The 25,203-nt window shown below is 38.5% G+C and overlaps 1 protein-coding gene across 1 annotated transcript in view; it reads right to left on the reverse strand.

Moving 5' to 3' along the window:
- DCC (DCC netrin 1 receptor) overlaps positions 1-25,203 on the reverse strand; it is a 764,559-nt gene that overhangs the window by 455,201 nt on the left and 284,155 nt on the right. The window contains exon 7 of the mRNA XM_060121767.1: positions 23,558-23,678. Within this exon, the coding sequence (XP_059977750.1) occupies positions 23,558-23,678 (121 nt within the window). The remainder of the gene's footprint in view (positions 1-23,557; positions 23,679-25,203) is intronic.

Genomic DNA, 25,203 nt, shown 5'->3' on the forward strand with positions numbered 1-25,203 from the left:
CTGTCTTACGCATCAAGAGACTGCAAAGCACTTAGAAAGTTAGGCTAAGTTTACTGCAAGTGTAACCACTGGCTGTCACGGGGCTGCCATCCACGGGACACACGGAGCATAGTGCCGAGGGCCCCCAGAACTGTTAGGGGTCCAGGAATAGGTTTTCATTTTTGTTTTTGAATCAGCAGGAAAGAAATGAATGCAATCCAACCTGGATTATATTAGTCTTCATACCCATGTAATTATAAAATAAAATTCTTAATTTTTTTTTTTTAATGGAGGAAGGGACCTAAAAGACAAAAGTGCCTCTGAGCCGTGAAAGCCACGTACAGATTGGGGTGTAAACAGGCCTTAGCTCACTATAGATGGGGGAAGGTACTAAAAATGACATTTTTTGATGTTCTCCTATCCTATCACATCTCAGATTTTTCTCTCCCCTTTGCCAAGGAAAATAAGACAGAGAAGAAGAGCAGAGATGTGAAAAAAGAAATATTTAAAAATACATGAATACAAGCATGGCATTGCTTTATAAAACTAATGAATAAGTCACATTATTTTGAGGAATGTCTGGTCACATTTCTTATAAATAATACACAACTGGATAGAGTTCCTTATTAGAGCATATTCATATTATCACACATTCCAAACTTATCCAGTGTTGAATTAATGTTCATTGCTGGCTAATCTTTCTCAATATTCAAAATGAGAGCTTTATGATCATTAACAGTGTTCATAAGAAACCAATTTAAATATAAAGCAAAATAATAGGAAATCACTGCTGGAACTTATAATGGCATCATTGTTAAGAAATGCTGGGTAGCAATGATATCAGAAAACATGCCACCAGAAATTAGGGTGGCAGGGATATAGAATTTGTTTTTTTGGTTTTTTTTGTTTTTTTATTTTTGCGGTACGCGGGCCTCTCACTGTTGTGGCCTCTCCCGTTGCGGAGCACAGGCTCCGGACGCGCAGGCTCCGCGGCATGTGGGATCTTCGCGGACCGGGGCATGAACCCGCGTCCCCTGCATCGGCAGGTGGACTCTCAACCACTGCGCCACCAGGGAAGCCCAGGGATATGGAATTTGTATAAAAACTTAAAGTGCTCACTTTATCCTGCTTGACTGACTGATGGTCTGTCGTTTCATCATCATTAAGTCCACAAGAGAGGTTACTTTTTAAAGAAGGACAGTTATGACAAACATGAATTTGTTTGAAAAAGAAATGGATTACTTCGTACTGTCTAAGCTTAAGAACGAGCAACAGAGCGGTGTGGTTTTAGAGGGAGCTGTGGGGATTCATTCACCTTTCCATCTGAAAAGTTAGCTTGATATTTCTATTTTATTTAATAGGAATAAAAGCACAATCAAGGAGAAACATAGCCTGGTGACATGACACAGAATGTTCTAAGAGGTACTTTTTAATGGTTTCTCTACTCCTGACACCAGAATTCGATAATGTTGATTTGGTAGGGTTTAAACAATCCAGGAAACCCATTATAACAACACCCTGTAGTATCTTTAAGGTTGAAATTTAAGATGGCTAGATGATTTGGGGAGTTTATTTAACCTACAACTCATAATAAGACTGTGGCATTGTTTACTCCAATTTCTTATACTTAGAAACCTAAGAACCAGGATTGGGTTCTAATATGACTCTTTTCTAAGGAATTTATGAGGACTCAATTATTTTGGGGAAAACAAACAAACCTCTGCCTAGGTTTAATTTGGAGTGGTTTTCTTGTACACATTTTTCTTCTTCTATGTCACCTAGTTGGTATTAAATTCTTGCTTCATATCTTTGTTATAATCCTTGGCCTTCACTTATTAATTCCAGGAAAAGCTACTGAACACAAAATCTCAGGCCTCCTACCCTGAGAGTAATACCCTTTGGCTTCCTGATTTGTTTCCCCTCCTCTTGTTGTGAAGATTGGATTTCCTTTGAGTACCTGGATGATGGGGGAGGTTTTAAATGGGTTGGCAGAAACTCTCTTCCTGTTTAGATTAAGAACCACAAAGGATCATAATTCCATAACTCTTCTTGTGAAATATTAAGACAGAATTCCTTGGCAGTGGTAATCCTAAACATTAACATAAAATCACTCTTTGCTCAATGGTGCACAACTTCTATAAGAATTAACCGAGGTGATCAGAACGTAGTCAAAACTGAGGAAATCTGCATGCAAATGTATTCGTGTCCTGTTGTTGCTGTAGCAAATTACCACAAACTTGGCGACATAAAACAACACGTATTTGTTATTTTTATAGTTCTGGAGGTGAGAAAGCTGGCAAGGTTCTCACTGCGTTAAAATCAAGGTGTTGGCAGGGCTGTGTTCCTTTCTGAAAGCTCTAAGAAGGAATCCAGTTTGCAGAGGCTGTTCGCCCACATTCCTTGGCTTGTGGGACCTCCTTTCATCTTCAAAGCCAGGCATTACTAGTCATACCCTTCTCACATAACATTGCTCTGCCCTCTTCCTTTGTCTCCCTCTTCCACTTTTCAGGACTCCTGTGATTACACTGGGCTCACCTGGATAATCCAGAATAATCTCCGTATGTTAAGATCAACTGATTATCAACCTTAATTTCATCTGTTACATTAATTCTCCTTTGCAAGGAAACACAGTATTTCAAATGATCTAAGGATTAGGATGTGGACATCTTTGGGGGGACACTATTCTGTGTATAGAGTGAGTATTTACCCTGTGCATCTGTGACTTTTTTTTTTAATAATTGAGGGTTGTTTTTTTAAGGCTCTTTTGATGTGGACCATTTTTAAAGTCTTTACTGAATTTGTTACAATATTGCTTCTGTTTTACGTTTTGGTTTTTTGGCCATGAGGCATGTGGGATCTTACCTCCCTGACCGGGGATCGAACTCGCACCCCCTGCATTGGAAGGTGAAGTCTTAACCACTGGACCGTCCGGGAAGTCCCCATCTGTGACTTCTTGCCCACTCTTCCTTTCTCAAATCTTCTTGAATAAAAAGAACAAACTTGTGAACAAATGATCAAGATCCTGGGCTGGATGTGTTTTGTTTTCACACAGACGCACTCTGTACACTCTCCATCCCATCTCTGAGCGGCTGACCTCTCAAACATCTCTGGCATATCAGAAGGCTTCCTTGACCTTTGGCATTTTGTTTTGTTTGGGTTTTTTTGTTTTATCTTATCAGAGTATAGTTGAGGTACAATGTTGTCTTAGTTTCAGGTGTACAGCAAAGTGATTCAGTTATACATGTATCCATTCTGTTTCAGATCCTTTTCCCATATAGGTTATTACAGAATATGTGTAGAGTTCCCTATGCTGTGCAGTAGGTCCTTGTTGGTTATCTACCTTATATATAGTAGTGTCTGTATGTTAATCCCAAGCTCCTGATTTATTCTTCCCCACCATGCTTCCCCTTTGATAACCGTAAGTTTGTTTTCGGAATCTGTTAGTCTTTGTAAGTAAGTTCATTTATATCATTTTTTAAAAATTAGATTCCACATATGAGTGATATCATATGATATTTGTCTGTCTCTGTCTGACCTTGGGCTTTTTTTGAGTACACCCACTGTTGAGCACTGACAGGAATCTGAATGAGGAATGAGTGTGAATCTGAGGTTTTTATTCCTACCTGTCTCCGTGCAGATCTGTCTTTAAGCCAGCTGTTCCCCTCCAATGCAAGTTACAACTTTTTTCAAAGTATCCCTCTTTGTAAGGCCCTCTGTTCTTCCAATTCTAGTAACTGCTTTACCAAGTTCCCCCTTTGAGCCAAGGGACGATGACGGCTCCACTGTTAATAGCCTCTCAGTACCGCACTATCTTTTGTATTTTCTTGTACCTTAGCCAACACCTTTGTTAATAGTTTCTTTATTAAGCCTTCCTTGAATTAAGTATGTTTCACATTTCCTTCGGGGACCCTTGTATATTCAGACTCACATTTTAGAGGTTACCACTTTAGTAGATGAAGAGAATTTTAAGAGTTTTTAATTTAAAAAATAAAGTAAATATTGACATAATGTGTCTTAGAAACTGGCCAAATCATTTAAGGGTCTCTCTCTTCAGTAATCCTTCACCCATTTCCCCAAATTCTTGGCCACTTTTGTTACTGCTGCCATTTCTCCACTGTATCAATCAGGGTTTGATCAGAGCATGAGAGTCAGGGTGGGGGGTTTGTGCAGGGAGCAGAACTTATTACAGGATTTAATATTACACAGTTGTCAGGGCTGGTTATACAGTGTTTGTAAGGCTGTTGTTCCTGAATCTGGTCATTGAGACTGAAGTCATCAGGCAGTGAGTTGGGAGGGGAAGATGGCTGTGGACTGGAGAAAGCAAGGACAAGATGAAATCTACAAAGCTTAGATGGAACCCATGAGGACAGACTGGAATCCATGTCAGTCTCTCACCATCTCCAGCAGAGACCTAAACACACACCTAGCTCAGGAGGTGGAGAAGCTGAAGCAGAAGATATGGCAGGACCTAGAGTTGCCGCTGGCCAGGATGCTACCTTGTGCCAACAGGTTTGTCAGCAGATGAGCAGTACCTTGCGCCTGCAACAACCTCAAAACACAAAGAAGTATGGCTCCTCGCTCCTCTTTTGTATCTATTTGTCAAATCTCATATAAAATTTCTCTTTTGGCCCACGCTAACGTAGAACCATGCGGGGGAGGCAACCTAGAGAAATGTTCCAGCGTGAAAGAAGTGCCACAGTAAAAATCCATCACATCCATGTTCACTCTGATATTCAGATGCCTCAGCCGTTGAAAAACACTGTAAACAACGGTTTCTGCTGCCATCACTATAGCCATTCATTTTCTCCCCAAAGACTCCAATATCTGGAAACAGAGTAGGGGAATTTGATTGTTGACAAGACTATTCCAAAATTCTGACCATGTATCTATACATATGTGAACAAAGAGCTTTCCACAGATTCTCTCTAAATAGCAGCATCTTATCATAAACTCTTGGTACCTTTATGTCTTGAAATTTATTTTGAATAGCAGAAAGGTAAAATATAGTCATTCTAAAAACTGGGTAAGGAATCTTGCTAGTTATGGATATGACATTTTAGTTGGTCATATTTTCAGAATGCAAAGTGTTCCCTGGATGAATCTAAGAAATAGTCAACAAAAAGTGGTCTTAAAAATTCCTTAGGTCCTTTGGGATTGACATATATACACTAATATGTATAAAATGGATAACTAATAAGAACCTGCTATAGAAAAAAATAAATTAAATAAAATTCAAAAAAAAAGTCCTTAGGTCCTAGTATTCTTTTTTTTTTTTTTTTTTTTTCTGTACGCGGGCCTCTACTGTTGTGGCCTCTCCCGTTGCGGAGCACAGGCTCCGGACGCGCAGGCTCTGCGGGCCATGGCTCACGGGCCCAGCCGCTCCGCGGCACGTGGGATCTTCCCGGACCGGGGCACGAAGCCGCATCCCCTGCATCGGCAGGCAGACTCTCAACCACTGCGCCACCAGGGAAGCCCCGTCCTAGTATTCTTGACAGCATTATATGCTTTAGGAGAAACTGACCCAACACACAGTGCAAACTTTGAACACTGTCAGTTTGCCTTCATATCACCAAGCATCCAAACCATAACTGTGCCACTCTTCAGGTGTCAAGAGTTTCACATATTAGAAATCAGGTCTTTTCCAAGTCAATTTGGATATCTGACATTTCTTGAAGTAATAATATATATAATTTTACATATATACCACATACACAGTCATCAATCTGCCATCTCTAGCACTCGAATTGTCACTCTCATATGAGATAACTGGAAAACATAAAGGAACTGAGGTTTGAGGACAAAATACTGTGTTAAAACACAGCAGAGAAAAATGAATGTTTTGATGAGGAAGAGGGGATGATGATACCTGTTGGATTTTTTTTTTTTTTTAATCAATAATGCCTTGGGAAGGTTGTCGGAAGAAAAAGTAAAGGTGAAAAAAAAATCTTAAGACTTGGTCCCTAGTAGAATCTGCTATGAAGGAAAAAAATGGACCAGTGTTACAGGGGTAGGTGGATGCAGAACTCAGTGAGGTGTAGCATTTAGGGATCCACTAGAGCAGATGTAAATAGGATAAACCTGGGATAACAGAGTAGAGATTCATTGAGGCAGTACGCGGAAGCCAGCTATTGGTACTTAACTTAGTCCCAGACCAGAAAACAAGGGAAAATAAAGTTAGGATATGTGTTTTCTGAAGCAAAATATTTTATACACATCACCTGGAATCTATGAGGGTAAGACATCTTTAAAGGTTTCCAGCAAACAGGGCTTATAAATAGAGTTAAAACAAAATATCCATTATTATTACTATGTCTTTGATACTGCCTTTATTTAGCATGCTGCCTAGTGATTTGTAAGTGAACAAAAATAGTTATAAAGATCTTATGTATGTATTTTCATTCTTGTCTACTCGATCCAGTTTTTACTCTAAAATAATATATTCCTCAACTATGATTTTTTTTTAACAGCCATGGTAAGCAAATCTCTATTGTATATGAAAGTGAAAATTAAGGGAAGTAATTTTAGAATATTAACATGGTTACAGTGAAAGAGAGACAAGTCTGTTAGGGAAAAAGGTCTCTTTGGAGAGTTAAATTTTAATCACCAGGAGAAATGATTACTAATAAAGCTAGATCCCATCAAAACTGTATAACGATTATGTTTGTAATCAGTTTATGAGGTTAGTTTACATTTTCAGAGTTTACATTTAGTGATTTCTATTTTAAAAGTAGAACAAGGTTGAAGGCCCACAAGACTTGTACATTGCATAAACTGATAAGGACAGGGTAGTTTAAAGAATACAATTTGAAATACAATTTGAAGCTTATGCTGAAATAAAATTCCCATTACTGCTGCATGGGGACCAACATGCTCTCCTTCGACAAGGACAGATTTTAGATTAAGCACTCTTAGATTGTAAATTACCATTCTTGATAGCTGGCCTCCCCTGTCTCTGGTGCCTTAGAGAAATGGGATAGACTGTGAAAAAGTATAGATTTCAAGAAGGCAAAACCCTTTCTCTTAACCATCCCCAACCTCCATATCCAAATTTCCATGTTTCAAGAGAAAGAATAGTAATGTGAAGATACTGCTGAATTTAAATGGGAATAAAGGACATTATAATTACAAATCTTAGCAGCCATGCCTAGAATGATTGGCTGACACTGTCATCGCCACCCCATCACCAATTACAATTACATCAAATTTGGCCACCCGAGATAGGGAAGGAGGGGACCCGCATGAGAGAGGCACCTCTCTTGGATTCATCTTCAAACTTGCAAGGAATTTTATTTTACAAATGAGCTGCAGACAATTCAGGCTAAATAATTAATGTTTAAATAAGGTACATATGACTTTCTTGCACAGGGAAAAGAGAAAGTGGAGGTTTTGCAGGCATCGGGTGAAAGTCTTTTTTGTTTAATACTGTGACTCAGAGATATTAGCACTGCTACCCTATAGAGACTGCTTCCCCTAGGAGATAGCTGGAGCTTCTAAATCATTGTTTTGTTTTGTTTTGGACTCTGAGCTTTTTAAATATTGGGATGATAAAATGATCATAAATTAGAATCCTTATCATCTAAAAAAAATCCATTCATCATTTCAAATCACACAGGTATGGCATCCAAGCCACGTGAATAGATGCTTATTTCCTAAAGCAAGCGTACTCTGCAAAATCAATTTGTGAACTCATTACATAAATCCATATTAAACTGTTTAGTCGATATTTAACACTCTAACAAGGATAGTCAGGGTAAATTACATGGAATATTTTCAGGTGGCGAAGAACCAAAGTTAGTCCTTCCACTTCTAATCTATTTCTCAGTTCTAATCTGTGTCTGCCATAGAAAGGAGAGACAAAGAGGAGAGAGAAGAAAAAGAAGTGATCAGTTATATCCTTCTGATAGTTAAGGGATAATCAAATCAATATATTCTGGTCCTGGCGGTGACAGTATGTTCTCAATGGTTATCTTATGTTAATGCATAGCCCTTTAATTCCTTCCAAGATGGCAGTACAATGAGTCCCTTCCTCAGAGCTGGGTAAAAAAAAATGTCCAGCAAGGAGGAATCCTCTCATCAGTAGGAGAATGACTCACTTATAGCCTATCAAGGAACTTAGGGTGCACGATAAGGCTCCCTCATACTCTCCCTTAAGCTTTTCATCACCAGCAGCAATGCCAATAACTTACAGGATTCCCAGTCAGCATTAAAATCTCTTTTTCAGTTCAAATGCAAACTGCTAAGCATTTCCTCTTCCATAGTATTCTTTGGATTTATCTTTCTCTCCATGAGCTGAGTTGCCACCCAGTTCAGACCATAATTATTTCCCTCTGGGGATACTACAAAACATTTTGCATTCATCTTTCCTTCTGCTCCAATCTCTCAAATACACACAGCAGAACATTCCTTTTCAGTCAGACTATTAATTTTGCCTATTTTGATTATAAATTTTTCAATTATATGCTTTGAGACCTTTTTAAACATTTACCTCCTTTGCTTCATCTTTTACTAAATCACTGGTATTGTCACTTAAGCAGGAAAACAGAATTTGCTTTCAGGCCTTCTAGTGAGTAATTGAGAGCCTGCCCTTGTTAGGCCTTTTACCAGGTGCTTGAAATGCAAAGACAGGCACCCTCAAGGAACTCACTAGCCAGGTTCTTTCTGTCTAAATGCACTAAATCACTCTTCTTAGTCTTCTGCCCTTTGTAAGTACTGGTTTTACCATCTATACAGTTAAATCAAGAATCTAGGAATCATCCCAGATCCCTAATGCATCCACACATACTCATAGTAATCTCTACATTTTGAAGACCTTCTAATATATCTACTCACGCTTTTTGTACTGTTGTTTTAGATGGCCTTATTCTCTCTTGCCTAACCAATGGACGATATACCTTCCCGATTAGTTTTTCTATCTCTAGTGTTGCCTCCTGCCACTGTTAACCCAGCTATCATCCACACTGCTTCCAGAGTTCTCTCTTAAAAACACCAGTAGGAGCATGCCTATCTTTTACATCCTAGCCCCCAACATCCCACACACAGCCTAGACAAAAAGTCCAATTTTCTTTGCCCTATTCTGAAAGACAGACTGTGATTCAGCCCCTGAATATCTCTCCCATCTTACTGAACCACACATACTTCTCTGAATATATACTTCTGCTTCTGTGTTATTTCTCTAGGCTTTGGGTATAACATGTCTTCTACCAGCCATTTCTCTGCCCTTCTGGACAGGTTGGCAAAAATCATCTTCCTTCTTCAACGTCCATCTTAGCTTAGATGTCACATCCTCAGAGATGAGTTCCTCTGTTCCACAGAAGAGTTGCTTAAGCTCTTCATTGTGCTAGCCCTACCTCTTGTATGAATATACTCCTGGAACTCATGGTAATGATTTGTTCTACTTCAAAGTTCCCTATTAGACTAGAAGCTTGAGCAACCACTTAGCATCTGCATTCAGAAAATAGGAATAACTTATTCTAGGATAACGTTTTATATGCAAGAAAGTATCTACTTGGTATGAGGTTTTATCATTGTTGTTATTGTTCCTGATATAAAAAGCAAAAGGCATTTACCACTTCATTCAGTTGAATTTCCCCAAGGGTCACAATATCCTTTCTAGGCAAGCGTGTTAAAGACCTAAAATAGCGGATCAGAATTGGGCTCAAAGGCTCATATTAAATAATGAGAAGTAAGGCAGACATATGAAAAGAAAGCAGGTAGTCTGTATGTCAGAAATTGGATATGAAATTCATGAGATCCAAAGACTTATGTCTGGGCCACCAATTTTGTTATCTCATGTCTCTTTCTATTTATGAGATCAAGAAGACAAGGCAAGAGAAGGATATAAAATATGCTACATAGTATTTTTATTTCTTTTTTCTCCCAAATAAGTGTCATATTATTAGGAGAAAATCATTTAGAGAAAGAATCATTCTTCTCTATTCAAGATAGTCTATTCTGCTTTTGTATGTTTTTATATACATACACTCAGCCCACATCTTTCAGAACTAAAGAATATTTTGTCTGGTTATCAGGGAGATCTTTATTTAAATAAGAACTGGCACTGAAAAATAACAGAAAATATGGAAAACTCACTTCTCTATTTGATTTTTCTTGCTTTATAATGATGCGTGTTTTATTTTGAGGACGGGTTATTTTTCATTTCAACTGAATTTTCTTATGTTCCACAATATATCAAACTCAGATATCAACTAAATAGGTATATATATTTTGTCAATATTGTCAGAGAAAGTTAAGGTCATCTATAGATCCTTGGTGGATATTTGTCAACACAAAATAACAAAGACAGCTGTGCACAGCATGCACTAGTCATTTAGGCTTATTCACTAACTATTGTTTTTTTGATGGAACGACACTATAGGTTAAAGACCCATGAGTAGACGATCTGAAAAAAAAAATGTTTTAAACCTATTTTTTAACCTGGAGCTTCTCACCTAAAGCTGGGAACAAAATAAAACAATAAGTGAAAGAACTTTTCAAAACAATAGGAGCCTTGTCATTCTGTGTGACAAGGGGTACTAAAAATAGGGTTAGAACAACAACAAACAAAAATACACCAAGCACTAGCTGTATTAGAATTTAAGGAGTATAAAGAATTGAACTTTCTTTGAATGGCATCTACTATCTCTAATTTGTATTTGTTATGTGAGTCTTCATACATTTTCAGCGTGCTTAATAAATGTTGAACAATTAAAACACCATGACAAGTCACTCTGTCTGTTTTTTTTTTTTTTTTTGGTCTTCCTCTGTCTGATTTACTTCACTAAGGATAATACCCTCCAGGTCCATTTGAGACTTCTTTTGTACATCCAGGATATGCTCTAACTGGGAAAATGTTGTGTGCACGTGAGAAGAATGAGTATTCATTCTGCTCTTGTTCAGTGGAGTGTTCTAGAAATATCAATTAGGTCAATCTGGTTGATACAGTTGTTTAAATTTTCTATATCCTTAATGATTTTATGTCAACTTGTTTGATTAGTTATTGACAAAGGAGTGTTGAACTCTCCAATTATAATTGTAGATTATTTCTTCTTGCAGTTCTGTCAGTTTTGTTCCATGTATTTTGAAGATCTATTATTAGTTGCATTCACATTGAGGATTATGTTCTCTTGATTAATGAACCTTTATCATTATGAAATAAACCTTTTATCGCCGATAATATTCCTTGCCATGAAATCTATTTTGCCTGACATTAGTAAAGAAACTCCAGGTTAAATTTTTTTCTTATCTATTTATTTGTAGTGTTACCATGATACATCTTGTTTCATCTTTTTATTTCTAACATATTTGTGTTTTCATATGTGAAATGGACTTGTTGTAGGCAGCATATAGTTGGGTCTTTCTATCCAACCAGACAATCTCTATCTTTTAACTAGAGTGTTTAGACTATTTACATTTAATGGGACTGTTGATCCTTATGGATTCTTTCTCCATGCACTGTTCCCCCACCCCTACAAGTCACTCTGTCTTAACTGTATTTGATAAGTAAGATTAGTTGCATCAAGTGTATTTTTGGTTAAAGTATGGATTCCTGAATAGCAGAGATGATGTGATGCTTACATTTAAGACTCTTAAGACAATATTATAACTGACCCACACTTAGTAATGACCTCTAGCACAGTGGGAATCTGGACAGAGATCACTTGAGTGGCAGAATGTTAGAAATTTTAATTAATTCCAAGCTTTTCTCCTCTATCAATAATTCCCAAACCAGTCTGACTAGATTCAAATAAATCTGAAATATCACCCATTCACCTGACAAAGCTCCATGTGGTGGACAGAATATGGGTGGTCAGTCACATCATGGCAGAGTGGATGAGAAAGTTAAGTGCAAAAGTCAGAGGGCTGACTGGCTGTGTGGCCTTGGTAAGTTAATTACCTTCCCTGAGCCACAGTTTCCTCACCCACAAAGTAAGGGGAAAACAATTCTATCTCCTCCATAGGACTCTTGAGAGGAATCAATTAATATGTGATTGTAAAGCCCGAACTCAGCATGCTACTACCCACTAACAAAGATTCAACAGTGTTTTCAAATCCAGCTCTACCACTTTGTAGCTATTTTATATTGCATGGTCCTCTTCGGGGCACAACCTTCTAACATTCGAAATGAGAACAGAAATATATTCTAGACTGGATTATTGTAGAAGTGAAAGGAATGATGCATATAAAATGCTTAGCACACAGTACCCAACACAAGAATGTTCTAGAATATGTTATTCTCTCTGTGTTTTCCTTTGGGTCTGTATTTATTTAAATCTTACTCTAAATAGGACTGATGATAGCTCTGTTGGCATGTTATTTTCCATAAGTTAAAATAGTGTTTATTTTCTTATGTTTCTAAGTTTCTTACGAGCTTGAAAATACTAAAATACAAAAGTCTTATTCCTAAGGCCTCCTAAGTGTCCCAAGGGGTAGAGAATACTCCCAGTAGCTTCTCTGGGGCCTGAAGTTAAAGGCAAAATCACACTCACATTTCTAAAACGCTTGCAATGCTTTAGTGTGTATTGCTTGCTGTTTGATACTGTTTGCATCCATGTATTTTGATTTCTAAAATAAAAATAATAGTTTTATTACAAATATAGAAATAGATTTAGATTTGTTTGTTTTAAAAGTTGGGACCCATATTGCGTGCAAAAATTATATTCTACTTCTTATGTTTGTTTCCACTATTTATATACATATTATATTTATTCCACTATATATTTATATTTCACTATTTATATTCCATTTATCACTGCATCATATCACATCCTGGGGGAAGGGCAGAGGAGACTGCCACTCTTAAAGTCCTAAAGAATGGTAATTCCTATCACATTCTAAGTTAATTCCCCTATCTGGTCCCTTACAAAAATCAGATCACACCTAGAAGATGACAGGGGACAACCACAAACTTAACTAAGTGGTGGTTCCCATTGCATCTGCTATACCAGATGCTATATCTTTGCATGAAATGCAAATGACCGCCAGTCACATTTAGCCATAGTGATGTGTTCTTCTCTATCCCTATAAGAAAGGATAACCAAAACATTTTCTCATTCACTAGGAATGAAAAATCATCATTCATTGCAGTCCCAGAGCTATGCTAACTCTCCCATGTCTGTCTTAATATAGTCCAAAGGGACCTGGACCATCCAGATATTTTGCAGCATAATCCACTTGTCCATTATCTTAATGACAGCATGTTCACCGGACAAGTTGAGCAAGAAATGGCAAATACATGGAAGGCTTTGGTAAAAAAATATACATTCCAGTAGTGAGAGACAAACCCTATGGAGATAAAGTGGCCTATAACGTTAGTAAAGATTTTAGAGGCCCTGTGATTTGCGGCATGCATGGCAAGACATGACCTGTGGGTAAGGACACATTATTATATCTGATACCTCCAAACACTAAGAAAGAATCACAATGCCTCTTAAGCATTTGGGTTGTGCAGGCAGCACATTCTGTTCTGACCTATTTACTCAGTAATGTGAAAGGGTGCTGTCTTTGAGTACGGTTTCCAGAGTAAAAACCGACATTATAGCAGGTCCAGGCCATGATGCAAGTGGCTCTGCCACCTAGGCTATACAACCTAGTAGACTCCGTAGTATTAGAGGCATTGGTGGTAGAAAAAATGTTCTATGGAGAGATGACAGCAGACCCTGACAGAAGAATCACAACATAAACCCTGACGGTTCTGTTGTAAAATCAGGCCACCTGCAGTAGAGAATTACACACCATTTATATAATGGATTCTGACAAAATATTGGACCCTATTGGAGTAAGAATGCCCAACTATTGGATAATCAACTGGCGAGAACTGTTCATCTTGAGCTGAGTTCCCTGAGATGCATTGAGTCAAAGGTTCATGCAGCACCATCATCAGATGAAAGTGTTATATTTGGTATCAGGCTCAAGCATGACCAGAGGGCATAATGGCAGGTGTCCCTGACCACCATATTTTCAATCACTGCTGTCCAAGGAACTTCCCCCTTGACTCACACTTATGACCAAGTGACTGAGGAGGAAAAAGGCCAAGCTTTGTCGGCTTGGTACGTGGGTATGTGGTTGCACTCAGAATAGATGGCTGCCCCTCTTAGGGAAAGCCCTGAAAGAGAGCAGTCCGGAGCTTTTCTCAATAGGCAGAATGTTTGGTATACCAGGCCATCTACCTTACGTGAAGAGAGAAATGGCCCAGAGTAAGAATATATATATGTAGATTATGAGCAAAGTCAAATGGCCTGGCTGATTGACCAGGGGTCTGGAGGGATAGTGATTGAAAGATCAGGGACATGGAGATTTGGAAAAGATTTGGATGGGCCTCTGGGAGTGGATATCAAGTATTATAAAGATCTTTGAATCACATCTAAACCTCAAGCTTTGTGCAATGTAGTCAATGAAGTACTGTAGTCAATGAAGTTTATCCCAGGCATGATTATTGCTAATTGAAAACATCTAAACACCAGATTGTATCCTCCATGAAAGAGACACAATCAATTAGATGGAACAATCTGGCCAGGTGATATCAGCCAGGCTCCAGTGGTGACATCAAAGGTGCATAAATTTAGAGGCTATTGTGGCAGGGATTGGACCTGTGCATTGCCCAACAACACAGGCTCACCGGCAGCTACTGGAGCTGCCATACATTCAATCTACCAGTAAAGAGCCCGATGCAGAGCACCCAATAAAACAATGTTCCTTGAGGAGGCCGACTAACTTTTTGGTAGCAAGTTGTTTATACTGAACTCCTTCTACTCTGGAAAGGGCAGAAATTCCTGATTGGACTATACACATATTCCACCTTTCTTATTCTCAAGGCTTCAGCCTGCAGTACTGAGAGCTCCCAAAGTTTCTGAGCCACAGACATGGGATCATGCATAATATTACAGAAGATCAAATAACACACTTAACAGCAAAAGGGGTGTGGGCATGAATACACGACCATGGGAGCCCCTCATCCTATCACATACCAACCTCTGAGAAGCCGCTAACTTGATACAGCCTAAGTACAGTCTTTTGGAGGAGCAATGGGTTAAGACTGAAGACGATATCCTAAAAAAATGAAGAGCCTTCCTCTAGAGTAAGGTACATACACAAAATGAATGATCAGTATACGGTGCCATGTCCCCAAAGGTAGAGTAAATGGATAAAAGAGTTTGAAGTAGGTGCGACCCTGCTTACCATCACTCCCAGTGACCCATTTGGGAATCTGTGTTTCTCATCCCTGAAACTCTAGGACTTAGAAGTCCTAGTTCCCAGAGGAGGAATACTTTAATCATTAACCTTTGAGCTATCACTGCTTCCTGGTCATTTCAGGCTCCTTGTGCCAAAATAGCAGCAGGCAAGGAGAGAATAATTATCAGATCATCAGGGGGAAGCAGGAAACAGGGATGACTGTGGTTAGCACCCAGGTGATCTACTGGAGTGTCTCTTGGTACTCTCTTCCCCAATTTTGATGGTAAATAGACTACTACAAGTTCTATGACTTGCGAAGGAATAGGAGTTTGAGTCATTCCATCCGCTAAGCCATACAGATGAGCAGAGATGTTGGCTGAGGGTGAGAGGAAGGAAGTGATGAGCACGAATTGCAGCCCTGAGACCAGCTGTAGTTGTACTGGTGAGGGTTGTAGTTCATCCCATTAACCTTCCTTTTCCCCCAGGGAATAAGACCAACCTGTATCCTGGAATAGTTCTTTCTAGAATTGGTTACATGAAGCAAATAGGTTTGAGTGGCACAGCGGGAGACTGTAGTGAATAGGGTGGTGTACCGTCTGGATCTCCCTTTCATGGACTGTGGCACTTACTCCTCCAGCTGGAGACAGTGATGGTGGCTGATGGCTCCCTACAGAATCCATCTCCAGTAACTGCCTTCAGCTAAAGAGAACTACCTCACTCAAGGTCATACCCATCTCTGGGGGTAGAGTACCCTGAGTAGCTAACCCAGCTTCAAAGCTTCCTGTGGAATCATCTGAGGCCTATGTTGTTGACTACATTGTAATTCATTCCTTCAAACTGTGTATATGGGTACTATTTTCATTGTAGTCCTATCAATGTTGATTATTATCACTTTGATAATCAGTTAAAATTACATCTATATAATTTTAGCTATTAAATTATATATACCTCCTACTAATGATCACCTTGATATTTTAAAATTCTCTTATACTAATATATCAGAAGGAATATCTGTATGTGTGTGTAGTGTGTGTGTCCAGGCACATCTATTATCAAACGATGATTTATAAATAAAAGGCAGAAATACAAGAACAAGATCCTTTGGGTTCAGTGTAAAAATCAGGATTCTTCTTTTCTACTTCCCCACAATGGGGATTTTAAAAAGCTATGGAGTAACAATCTTTGGTGTGTTTACCACCAAAGTCTGATGTGATCAGTATTTATGAATCTATCAAGTCTTTCATATTGTATGGATTTATAGTTATCACTGGTCTCAGGATACTTCATATTACTGTAGAATTCATCTCTAATTTCGAAGTCTGCCATATCCTCTTGATTAGCACTGAGCTAGCTTCCTACTTGAAGCACATGCTGAATGAAGGACAAGGTGAGTGACAAGTTTTTATTTGCTGAGAAACCTCTGCCAACATAAAACTGGAATGAGCAAGTCATTAAAGGGATACTGTAAACCCTACTACAAACCTCTCCACTGCAGGCATTCTGAAATAAACCTTTTCCCTTCACCTTGTCCACTGGGCTAAAAACCTAAACTTCAAATTGCCACTGTCCCTGAAATATTTATTAATTCTTTTCTTGGAGGATGGAAAAATATGCTAGAAGATAGCTATCATTGTATCCATCCCAAGAAATGCCTCCTGTTTTTCTTGAGACTAAATAAACCAGTGGAAGACTTTATAATAGCTAACATTTGTGTAGCAATTTACAGCCTACAAACCCCTCTGACATACATTTATTGCACTAAATCTTTGAGACAATTATCTATTGTACTTTAAAGCTGAGGAAATGGAGACCTGGAAAGGTTAGGCAATATTGTCTAAGATTCTGTTCATTATATTCTATATTCCAATATAGTTTAAATCTCTATAGATAAACTAGAGAAGGATGTGGACATGAAATGTGTCCACATCTCATAGACTACGTGAATATCACATGGTAAAAAATCAAATGTGAAACTTCGGCTATCGTTGAACCCCTCAGGGAAAGTGCTAGTCTGTGCGTCAAGATTTCTCTAAGGGAAAGGAGACTTTGAGGTAGAAAATAAAAGAGCAGACATTACCTTCCTCTTATTTTTATCTTTACCTTAGCTAGCGAAATAAGTTTTCAGTACACTGAACAAATTCACAGCCACATACATATACGGACATTAATAACTTCCTTGAAAAAAATTGGTTCTGTATCTTAATAGCTACAGTTAATTACTAAGGCTTATAAGGGAAAACGTTTGTGGAAAGCTTATGAGCTATAATCACTATAATCATCACTGGAAACAAGTTTCAAAAATATTAAGTTGCACTTTCATTCACGTAAACTCAATGATGGAACTCTAAAGAGAATGTTTGTAGTTTTAATGAGCGTCTCAGTTTGTGTGAGGGAAACTGTCTAATGACTCATTTTCTAGTTTGGGTCCACCAATATATTAGTCCAATACATGGAACTGGCTCTTCTAAATTATTTATAGAACTCCAGGAATAATTTGATCCCACACAAAATAATACTGAGCGCTTAAATCATAGTAACTCTTCTCATAATAAGAGACAAAAATTCAACTTAATTGACCTCCAGTGACTAATATCAGATTTAAAAGTACACCACTTGAGAGTTAGTAACAATCTCTCTTACACAGTGCTATTACACTGACAAATTAAATTCTAACAGATCTTGAAGTGTTACAACTAATTGTACAATTTTCATTGTTTCACACAATCTCACTGAAGTTACTACACAAGAGTCCACATTTAGTAAGAAACACTTTAACTAGCTGCAGTTAATATACACTGTATGAGTACGCACCCACATATTCCTCTTGCCTATTTGGATTTCAAGGTATTCCTCTCGTACTGATAGGGAACAAGTCACAAAAACAGATCCAAAGTGAAACCTAGCAGGACCCTGTGGGGCTCCTGGGCACGGAAGCCTTTTCATGTCCCCCATTTCTTGTAAGGAACAGACTCCAGCCTCCATGACCTTCCCTGAGTTCCAAAGGGCAGATTCGAACAGTTGCTAATCAGGGAAGGGAGGGGATGCAGAGACAAGGGAGGAACAGTCAAGAGACAATAGTGCAGCCTTGGGGCAGGGTCCTGGTGCTGCCTCAAGCGATGCACATAACACTGCCTTTAAGCCCTTTATAGAACTAAGACCCAACAAATGGAAGATGTCAGCATTCTTCATATGAGAGAAGACCACCCTGAGGAGGCCAGATTAAAGGAACCAGAGAAGCTCATCAAAAGATTACCTGACACCAGAATAAAGGAGTGCAGGCCCTGCACACCTCCTAATCTTATCAGCAACTCACCGAATCCTCCCGGGTGGGGACACAAAGTTTTCCAGGGCAGGAGCCTGCTGTGGCCTCCTTTGCCTGGCAAAACAATAAAGCTATTCTTTCCTATTTCACCCAAAACTCTGTCTCTGAGATTTGATTCAGCACTGGGACACAGAGGCCAAGTTTTTGGCATCAAAAGGACTTTTGATGTTATGCCTTGATGTTTATGATTGGACCTAACACTTCTGCTAATATATAATACACTACCTTAATACAATGTTTAAAATTCTACAGCATTTGTAATCAGTAACCTTTCCCAGGGGAGAACAAGGAATTGATAGTAGCTCACTATTTTACTAAAGGCATAACCAATATATTCCCCTCCTACAGTGGGAAACTCTATTTTGCCATCAATATTGGAGGAAAAACACAAAACCAGCATTAAAAAAATATTCAGTGTTAACATGAGACACATATCCCATATATATTTCTTCAGTGGAAGGCATGATTTGGTAACTTGCCCAAGCAGATCTACATTTAGGAAATATTTAGAATAGCATTTATTCATTTGTGAACACATAACCTTTTTGTGCATAGTAGAATATGAAGAATACATTATTTCTTCCCATGGCGACTTTATTCTATCTTCACCCATTTCTGCCATTAAATTTAAAATATTCCAGACTACATATGCCCTGATTACAGCTGCATTCCCAGTTCCCTGGCCCTCTCTTCTTCTCTGCCCAGCAGTTAGGTATTTCCAATTACCTTCACTGAAGACCCCTGGCCTGGAAACATAATGCTACCTAGCAACTAGAACCAGAATCACTAACTCAGAGATAACTGATATCTTATGTCTATCTTACCTTTGTTCCTGCCTTGCTCTCTATGCTCCCATGCTGCCCCACCAGCACTGGAAAGTATGCTCACTTTTCCTTCTAGCTACCCGATAGTCTTAATTTAATTACTACTTACCCACACTCCAGTTCACTAGATGAGACTCAAGGGTAACTAACTCATCAGCATCTGCTATGTCAACCAGATCCTAAGGTACTGGTTACCTGTTTGCAAATCTGGCTACTGAAACATCTTATTCTTATGATGCCTAACACATTGATTCTTGGCACATTTTGTCTGGGCTGTTCACTGAACAGTAGAGTTGGAGGGCTACAGTCAATCTCCTTTTGGAAAGAGGACTTCTTAACCAATGTCCCTCGCCAAATAATAAATAAAACTAAAACAAATAACAAGAAAACATTTCCTTAGCTCTTAGAAGAGATGAATAGGCAATACAAGTGATATATATCAGATAAAATATCTTAACTCGCATTCACCACCACTTACATAATATGGCTAAAGTATTTTTGATGCATATGCAAAGTCTTCTTAAGTGTGCAGACCATTGTCTGTGGGTGCACGAGTGTGTGTGTGCATTCATGTTTGTGTTAGGTATACAGAGAGATGGTCAGCAGTCTGGAACTGTGTGTGTGGTGTTAGAGTATCAGATAGAAACCATTACTGATAGCACCTCCTCTAGTATAATGATTTTTTTAAGTGCCATTGATCTTTATCTAGAGGAAATCATGTATATGTTTCACATGTTACAGTGCACACATTTCAGTATTTTCCCAAAATTTATCTTCTGGAAAGAGAAACAAGTCATTAACTCAATTTAATTTAGTAGATGATGTTTCTTTCCTAAGTCACTAATTGCTAAAGAGGGAATAACTAACTATATAGAAAAGACTAGGTTGAAACTTCATTAGGCTTATGTAAATATCCACCAACAATGGGCACTGGCTCTAACAGGCCATTGTGTGCACTTCAGTTAGAAGCAGATTGTTATGGTTGTCAAGAGAAACTCTTAGCCGCAAGCATGTGGACAGACCAAAGCTGAACAGCTGGTCAGTGCAGACTCACGATGTGCCTCAAAATATATGGTGACCGTTTATTGTTGGAACTTAAACAGAGAGGGCTCTGTTCTTCCTGCCAAGGTCAGCCTCATTGCTGAGTTTATATTTATAGCTGGCCTCTCCACCATCTGTGCACATGGCCTACACTGCACCTCTGCGGAGGTGGAGAGGCATTATTTTAAGACCTGATTAAATGGCCAGGAAAAAGCAATCCATCATTTACAAGGAGGGGATGTAAGACAGTCACAATGGTGTTCTGTCACGCTTTCAGATTTTGGTCTTCATTCTAATCCGATGCCAGATACAATAAACACCGACCAAGAATGTAGAATCCACTGACAACATTTTACCATCTAGATGGGGGAAGAATGAATTATCAAGATTCTCCAAGGTTTGCCCTAGCCAGGAGGTAACTGACATTTATGCCGAGGGGCGCCTTGCTCTTTTGTGGTCACAGAGACGCAAATGAATCAGGGCCTGAGTGGAAGGCAAGATACTGTTAATAAAGAGCTACCTGTTGAATTCAGAGCTGCCTGGTGTAAATGAAGTTGAATGCCTATAACTGGTTTATTGAACGAGCTGAACTATTGGAATATCAAGGGGAAACAGTTTTATTCTCTCCTCTCATCCACTTTCAAACACACCCTATCGGATATATTTCCTACCCCAGATAACAAGTTGGGTCAACCCTCAGGTCCTAAGGGCACCTTAAAATATTTTAAAGGCCTTATTTGCAGATATTAAAAACAATAATGACAACAACAACAGCAATACACACACACACACACACACACACACACACCACTGAGATCTAAATCAAGACATTAACTTAATGTTCAATTTAAAGTTTCTCCCCGCCTCCCAGAGTAGGCCTGAGACCAAAAATGGGGAAGAGGCAATGGGACTGTCTGTCACCACTTTTTTTAATTCTCTTGGGTCTATGCTTTCCCCCTCTGCTTAGGGCTTCTCCAGGGTAGAAAGAGAGGATGGATTTGGAGTGAAGAGACAAAGGCTGCTTTTCTTAGCCTGTGCTCCTGAGAGTCCACAGTCGTGGAAGGCATCAACTTGCCTCTTTTTGGGGAGCAGCTCTGTGTTCTTCAGAGGCCCCTCCAACCTAGGAAGCCCCGCCCTGGACCCCCTCCTGCAGCAGGCGCGGCAGGATCTGGCTAGTCTTCTGCACCAGCTCCCAGCTCAGCTCCGTCCCAGCCAGTGTCCCTCTAGCGTCTTTTGGTGGCTGTAGCCTTAGCAGCCAGGACCTCGTGGGCAAGGCCTTTCAAGATGTCTTCCGCCCTGCTTTCTTCAAGTGCAACTCACACCCTCATTCTTCCCAAAGGTGGAAATTGAGCTTCTCCCCACTGTTGCCTTCCCCTTTCTCCTCCTGCAGTTGTGGGCAGCTCCAGACAGCTTTTAGTCAGGGTAAGTTGCCCATTTTCCATTTTTGCAAAACAGTAAAACACACACACACACACACACACACACACACATACACACATTCTGTTCAAGGGGTTTTCTTGGTATCTCCACAACTTGACTTGTGGGGGAAAGAAAACACCATGATGATGTCTGTCTAATCCTATGAATTTCAACACTTCAAAGAATCCTCCATCCCTAATGGCAGTTAAAGGGGATGATAGGAGAATGTACCTCATACTTCTCTTCAGAAATACGGGACTACTTATCTTGCATTTTCCTCAGCTTTATGGCCTTACATGGAAATCAATGTTAACTAGAATTCTCTTATTCTGTGACTTGTGTAGCAATCAGTATTAGTGTAAATGTTGCCATATTGTCGTTGCTAATGAGACAGCACAGAGTTTTTAAACCATGGCTCATATTAGAGACCTTGGTTTTAGAGGTTCCTTTTCCCCTCCTTATCCATTACTGTTTCGGCCGAAGAGAATGTATTTAGTCGCACAAATGAGGTCACATTCACATGTAAGGCACATTAAATGGAGGGAAAACAAACAGTCCATCAGAGAAACTGGTGATCTTGAACAAGAGTTAATGGTACCTTCAAATTCCTAAATAGTTCCTTTCATTCCTTTACTCATCTGGGACTGTGGTTCTATGGTTGCTTTTTTGTTTTAATCAAGAAAAGCAGAGAAAGTCATCGCTGTGAGCATTATTATGAGAGTCTGAGCATCTTCAGATAATTGGTTAGAGATGCACAAAATATAAGGCCTCAATAGGCACACTGTAAATGACAGAAGCCAAAGAAAGACTATGTCTCATATATTTCAGTAGCTATATAGAAATTTCTGTTTTCTATTAAAATTACTGTTTCTAAACAGAAAATTTGTTTTCTATTAAAATTAAAGCAGGGAAAGATTAAGACAAGGTTGAGTCAAGAGGAAGGAAACTGGCCTGAAAAAGTTGAAATTAACATAATCAGTAGGTGGTATGAAAACTTTTCATGAGGAGGTATTAATATTTTAAGGTATTTTGATCTATAGAAACAACTGTTCAGTCCCTGCTTTTAAAAAAAAAAAGAATAAAAAGAGAGAAGGGACGTTTTTGACCTTCTTTAGTGTAACCACATTTCAGAGTAGCTGACCAGCTGGTTTTTTTGTGTGTTTGTTTTTGTCTGTTTGCTTGCTTTCTGGAAATCATATTGTTATGGGGATATTACATGACATGTCTATTATAGATTTACGCTAGTTTTGAATACACCACCACATTAAACCTCTAAAAGATTACAGAACAAAATAAAAAACTTAATAAATTATAGAAAATAGGACAACTTATCAAAATCTGTTCTAAAAAAAGAGAAGAATGTTTTTACTTTCAAGTTAATTACTCCTGCTATTTTTCTACCAACTTCCATTGATTTAAGACTATAAATAAGCATGTATGTATACATGTATATGCTTATCTATTTTATATATATTACATATATATATATATATATGTTCCATATATAGAGTTTATATTTATATGAAACACCAAGAAGAAAGGTAGGCCACAAAAGAGGGGAGACGGTAGTAATTTAGTGGTAGTCATCTTGACTGTATCTCACTGGATGGAGATATATATCGATAGTCATAGATATAATTTGCTAGCACAAATATACCATCAATACACACATGTATACCTGATTAACTAAATAACTCAATAATTTCAAATTGACTTTGAGAATAGGGAAAACAGTACAGATTTCACAGATGAACCATGTAGAACTGCAACTACAGGAACCAGAGCAAGGTTCACTTCATCTTACCAGGCTTAGGAACAATGAGCTGTGCACTGGTCTGGGCGTTTCCAGCCTCATTTTCACCCACACACTGATAAAAGCCTTCATCTGACTTCACCACCCCAAGGATTCGTAGGTTGCTTCCTCCCTAGGGAGAAGAAAAAGCAGGTAAAGCATTTGAAAAAGCAAAAAAAAACTCCAAGTGACAAAATGATCACAAAACAAATTTTAATCAAACTTCCCAAAAGAAACCAGAAGGGAGGCTAAGAGGGTCCTCAGCCTTACAGATACGTCCTGTGTCATCTGGGAAATGTCACAGATTCCCAAGATTCTGCTGAATCCACGTGCCACCATTTAACCTAGTTCTGCCATGAAAAGTATACTCCCAAGAATGCACATCCTCCATAAGTGAGCAGTAAACAGAAAACTCTTTTATTAGGTATGGACGAAAGAGAGGTTAGTATCAAAAGAAATCTCATTCTTTTCCTTGTACTGAAGGAAATAGTTTCAGTGGGTGCCGGAGAGGGGAAAAAAAAAAGCAAAAGGAAACAAAAATTACTTATCTTTGCAGCTTCTAAAGGACAAGAAATCTAGGTTGGATATTTTCTGGACATTTGCCGAGAAAAAAAATATCTGAAAATCCTTTTAAAATTGTGTGCCCTTTCGGGGATTTGGAGGAGGGTATGGTAGATCTTTTATACCCATGTCATTCTTGTTATATGGCCGAAATGTTTCACCTTCAGTAATCCATAAATTAAAACACAGCAATGTTAACTCCTGTTTTATGTAAATTGGGCCACCATAGTTTTCAAGGATGGATGATAAAATGATCTGGAAATAGCATTTAATTACAGTAACTCAGTTTACCTTCGATAGTGTAAGAATTAGTTCAGTAAGTGAGACGAGTTAAATCACTTGCCCTGAAGTCATTAAGAGATAAATATTACCTCATGGGGAATACTTAATTGTTTTTAGTGTCTTGTAGTCAATTTTCAGCTGATGTAAAATTCTTAAGATAAAGTTGACTAACTTACAATTAACAATTCTCATATAAGTTACTATTTGTGCTAAATGTTACATGTGTGACAGATCTGGAGCTACTGGGGAAATATTTTTAAGCACAATTTAATGTGAAAAGGGCTCATACCATACTTTTTTTTTTTTTTTTTTTTTTTACCTTAAGAAAAGGAACATTTTAAGTAGGTTGGCTATAATAAGTCATTCTGGGGAAAAGATTATTCAAACTGTAGAAAAAAATGAAATGCTTCATTTTATCCTGTGTCCTTAAGGGCACTCAACAATTTCCTCTATATGCAAGTAGCATCTATTTTAGGCATATACAACACATTTCAAGTTGCCCCATGGCAGATCATTTTTAATTCAGTGATAGGGGAAACAGCATTGCATGTAAAGGAACTAATGGATTGATGTGGCATTCAAAAGTTTATTTTTTTTCCTTTCTTACTCTATTCCCAACCAATTAAATGCAACTAAAAATGAAAAATGGTAAGTGGTGATAAACATAATAAAGATATTCTTTACGGATGTATTCCTTAAGAGCCCTTACAATGTGACAAAATGCATGAATCGAGAGGTGATGAAAGTTTCTGAAAGCTGACTGATCGTGCAAGAGGGACCACCAGCAAGAGGCACTGTAAAGCCATGGAGAGAGC

Source organism: Lagenorhynchus albirostris, chromosome 14, assembly GCF_949774975.1.
Source record: "Lagenorhynchus albirostris chromosome 14, mLagAlb1.1, whole genome shotgun sequence".
In the NCBI taxonomy this organism is placed as follows: Eukaryota; Metazoa; Chordata; class Mammalia; order Artiodactyla; family Delphinidae; genus Lagenorhynchus; species Lagenorhynchus albirostris.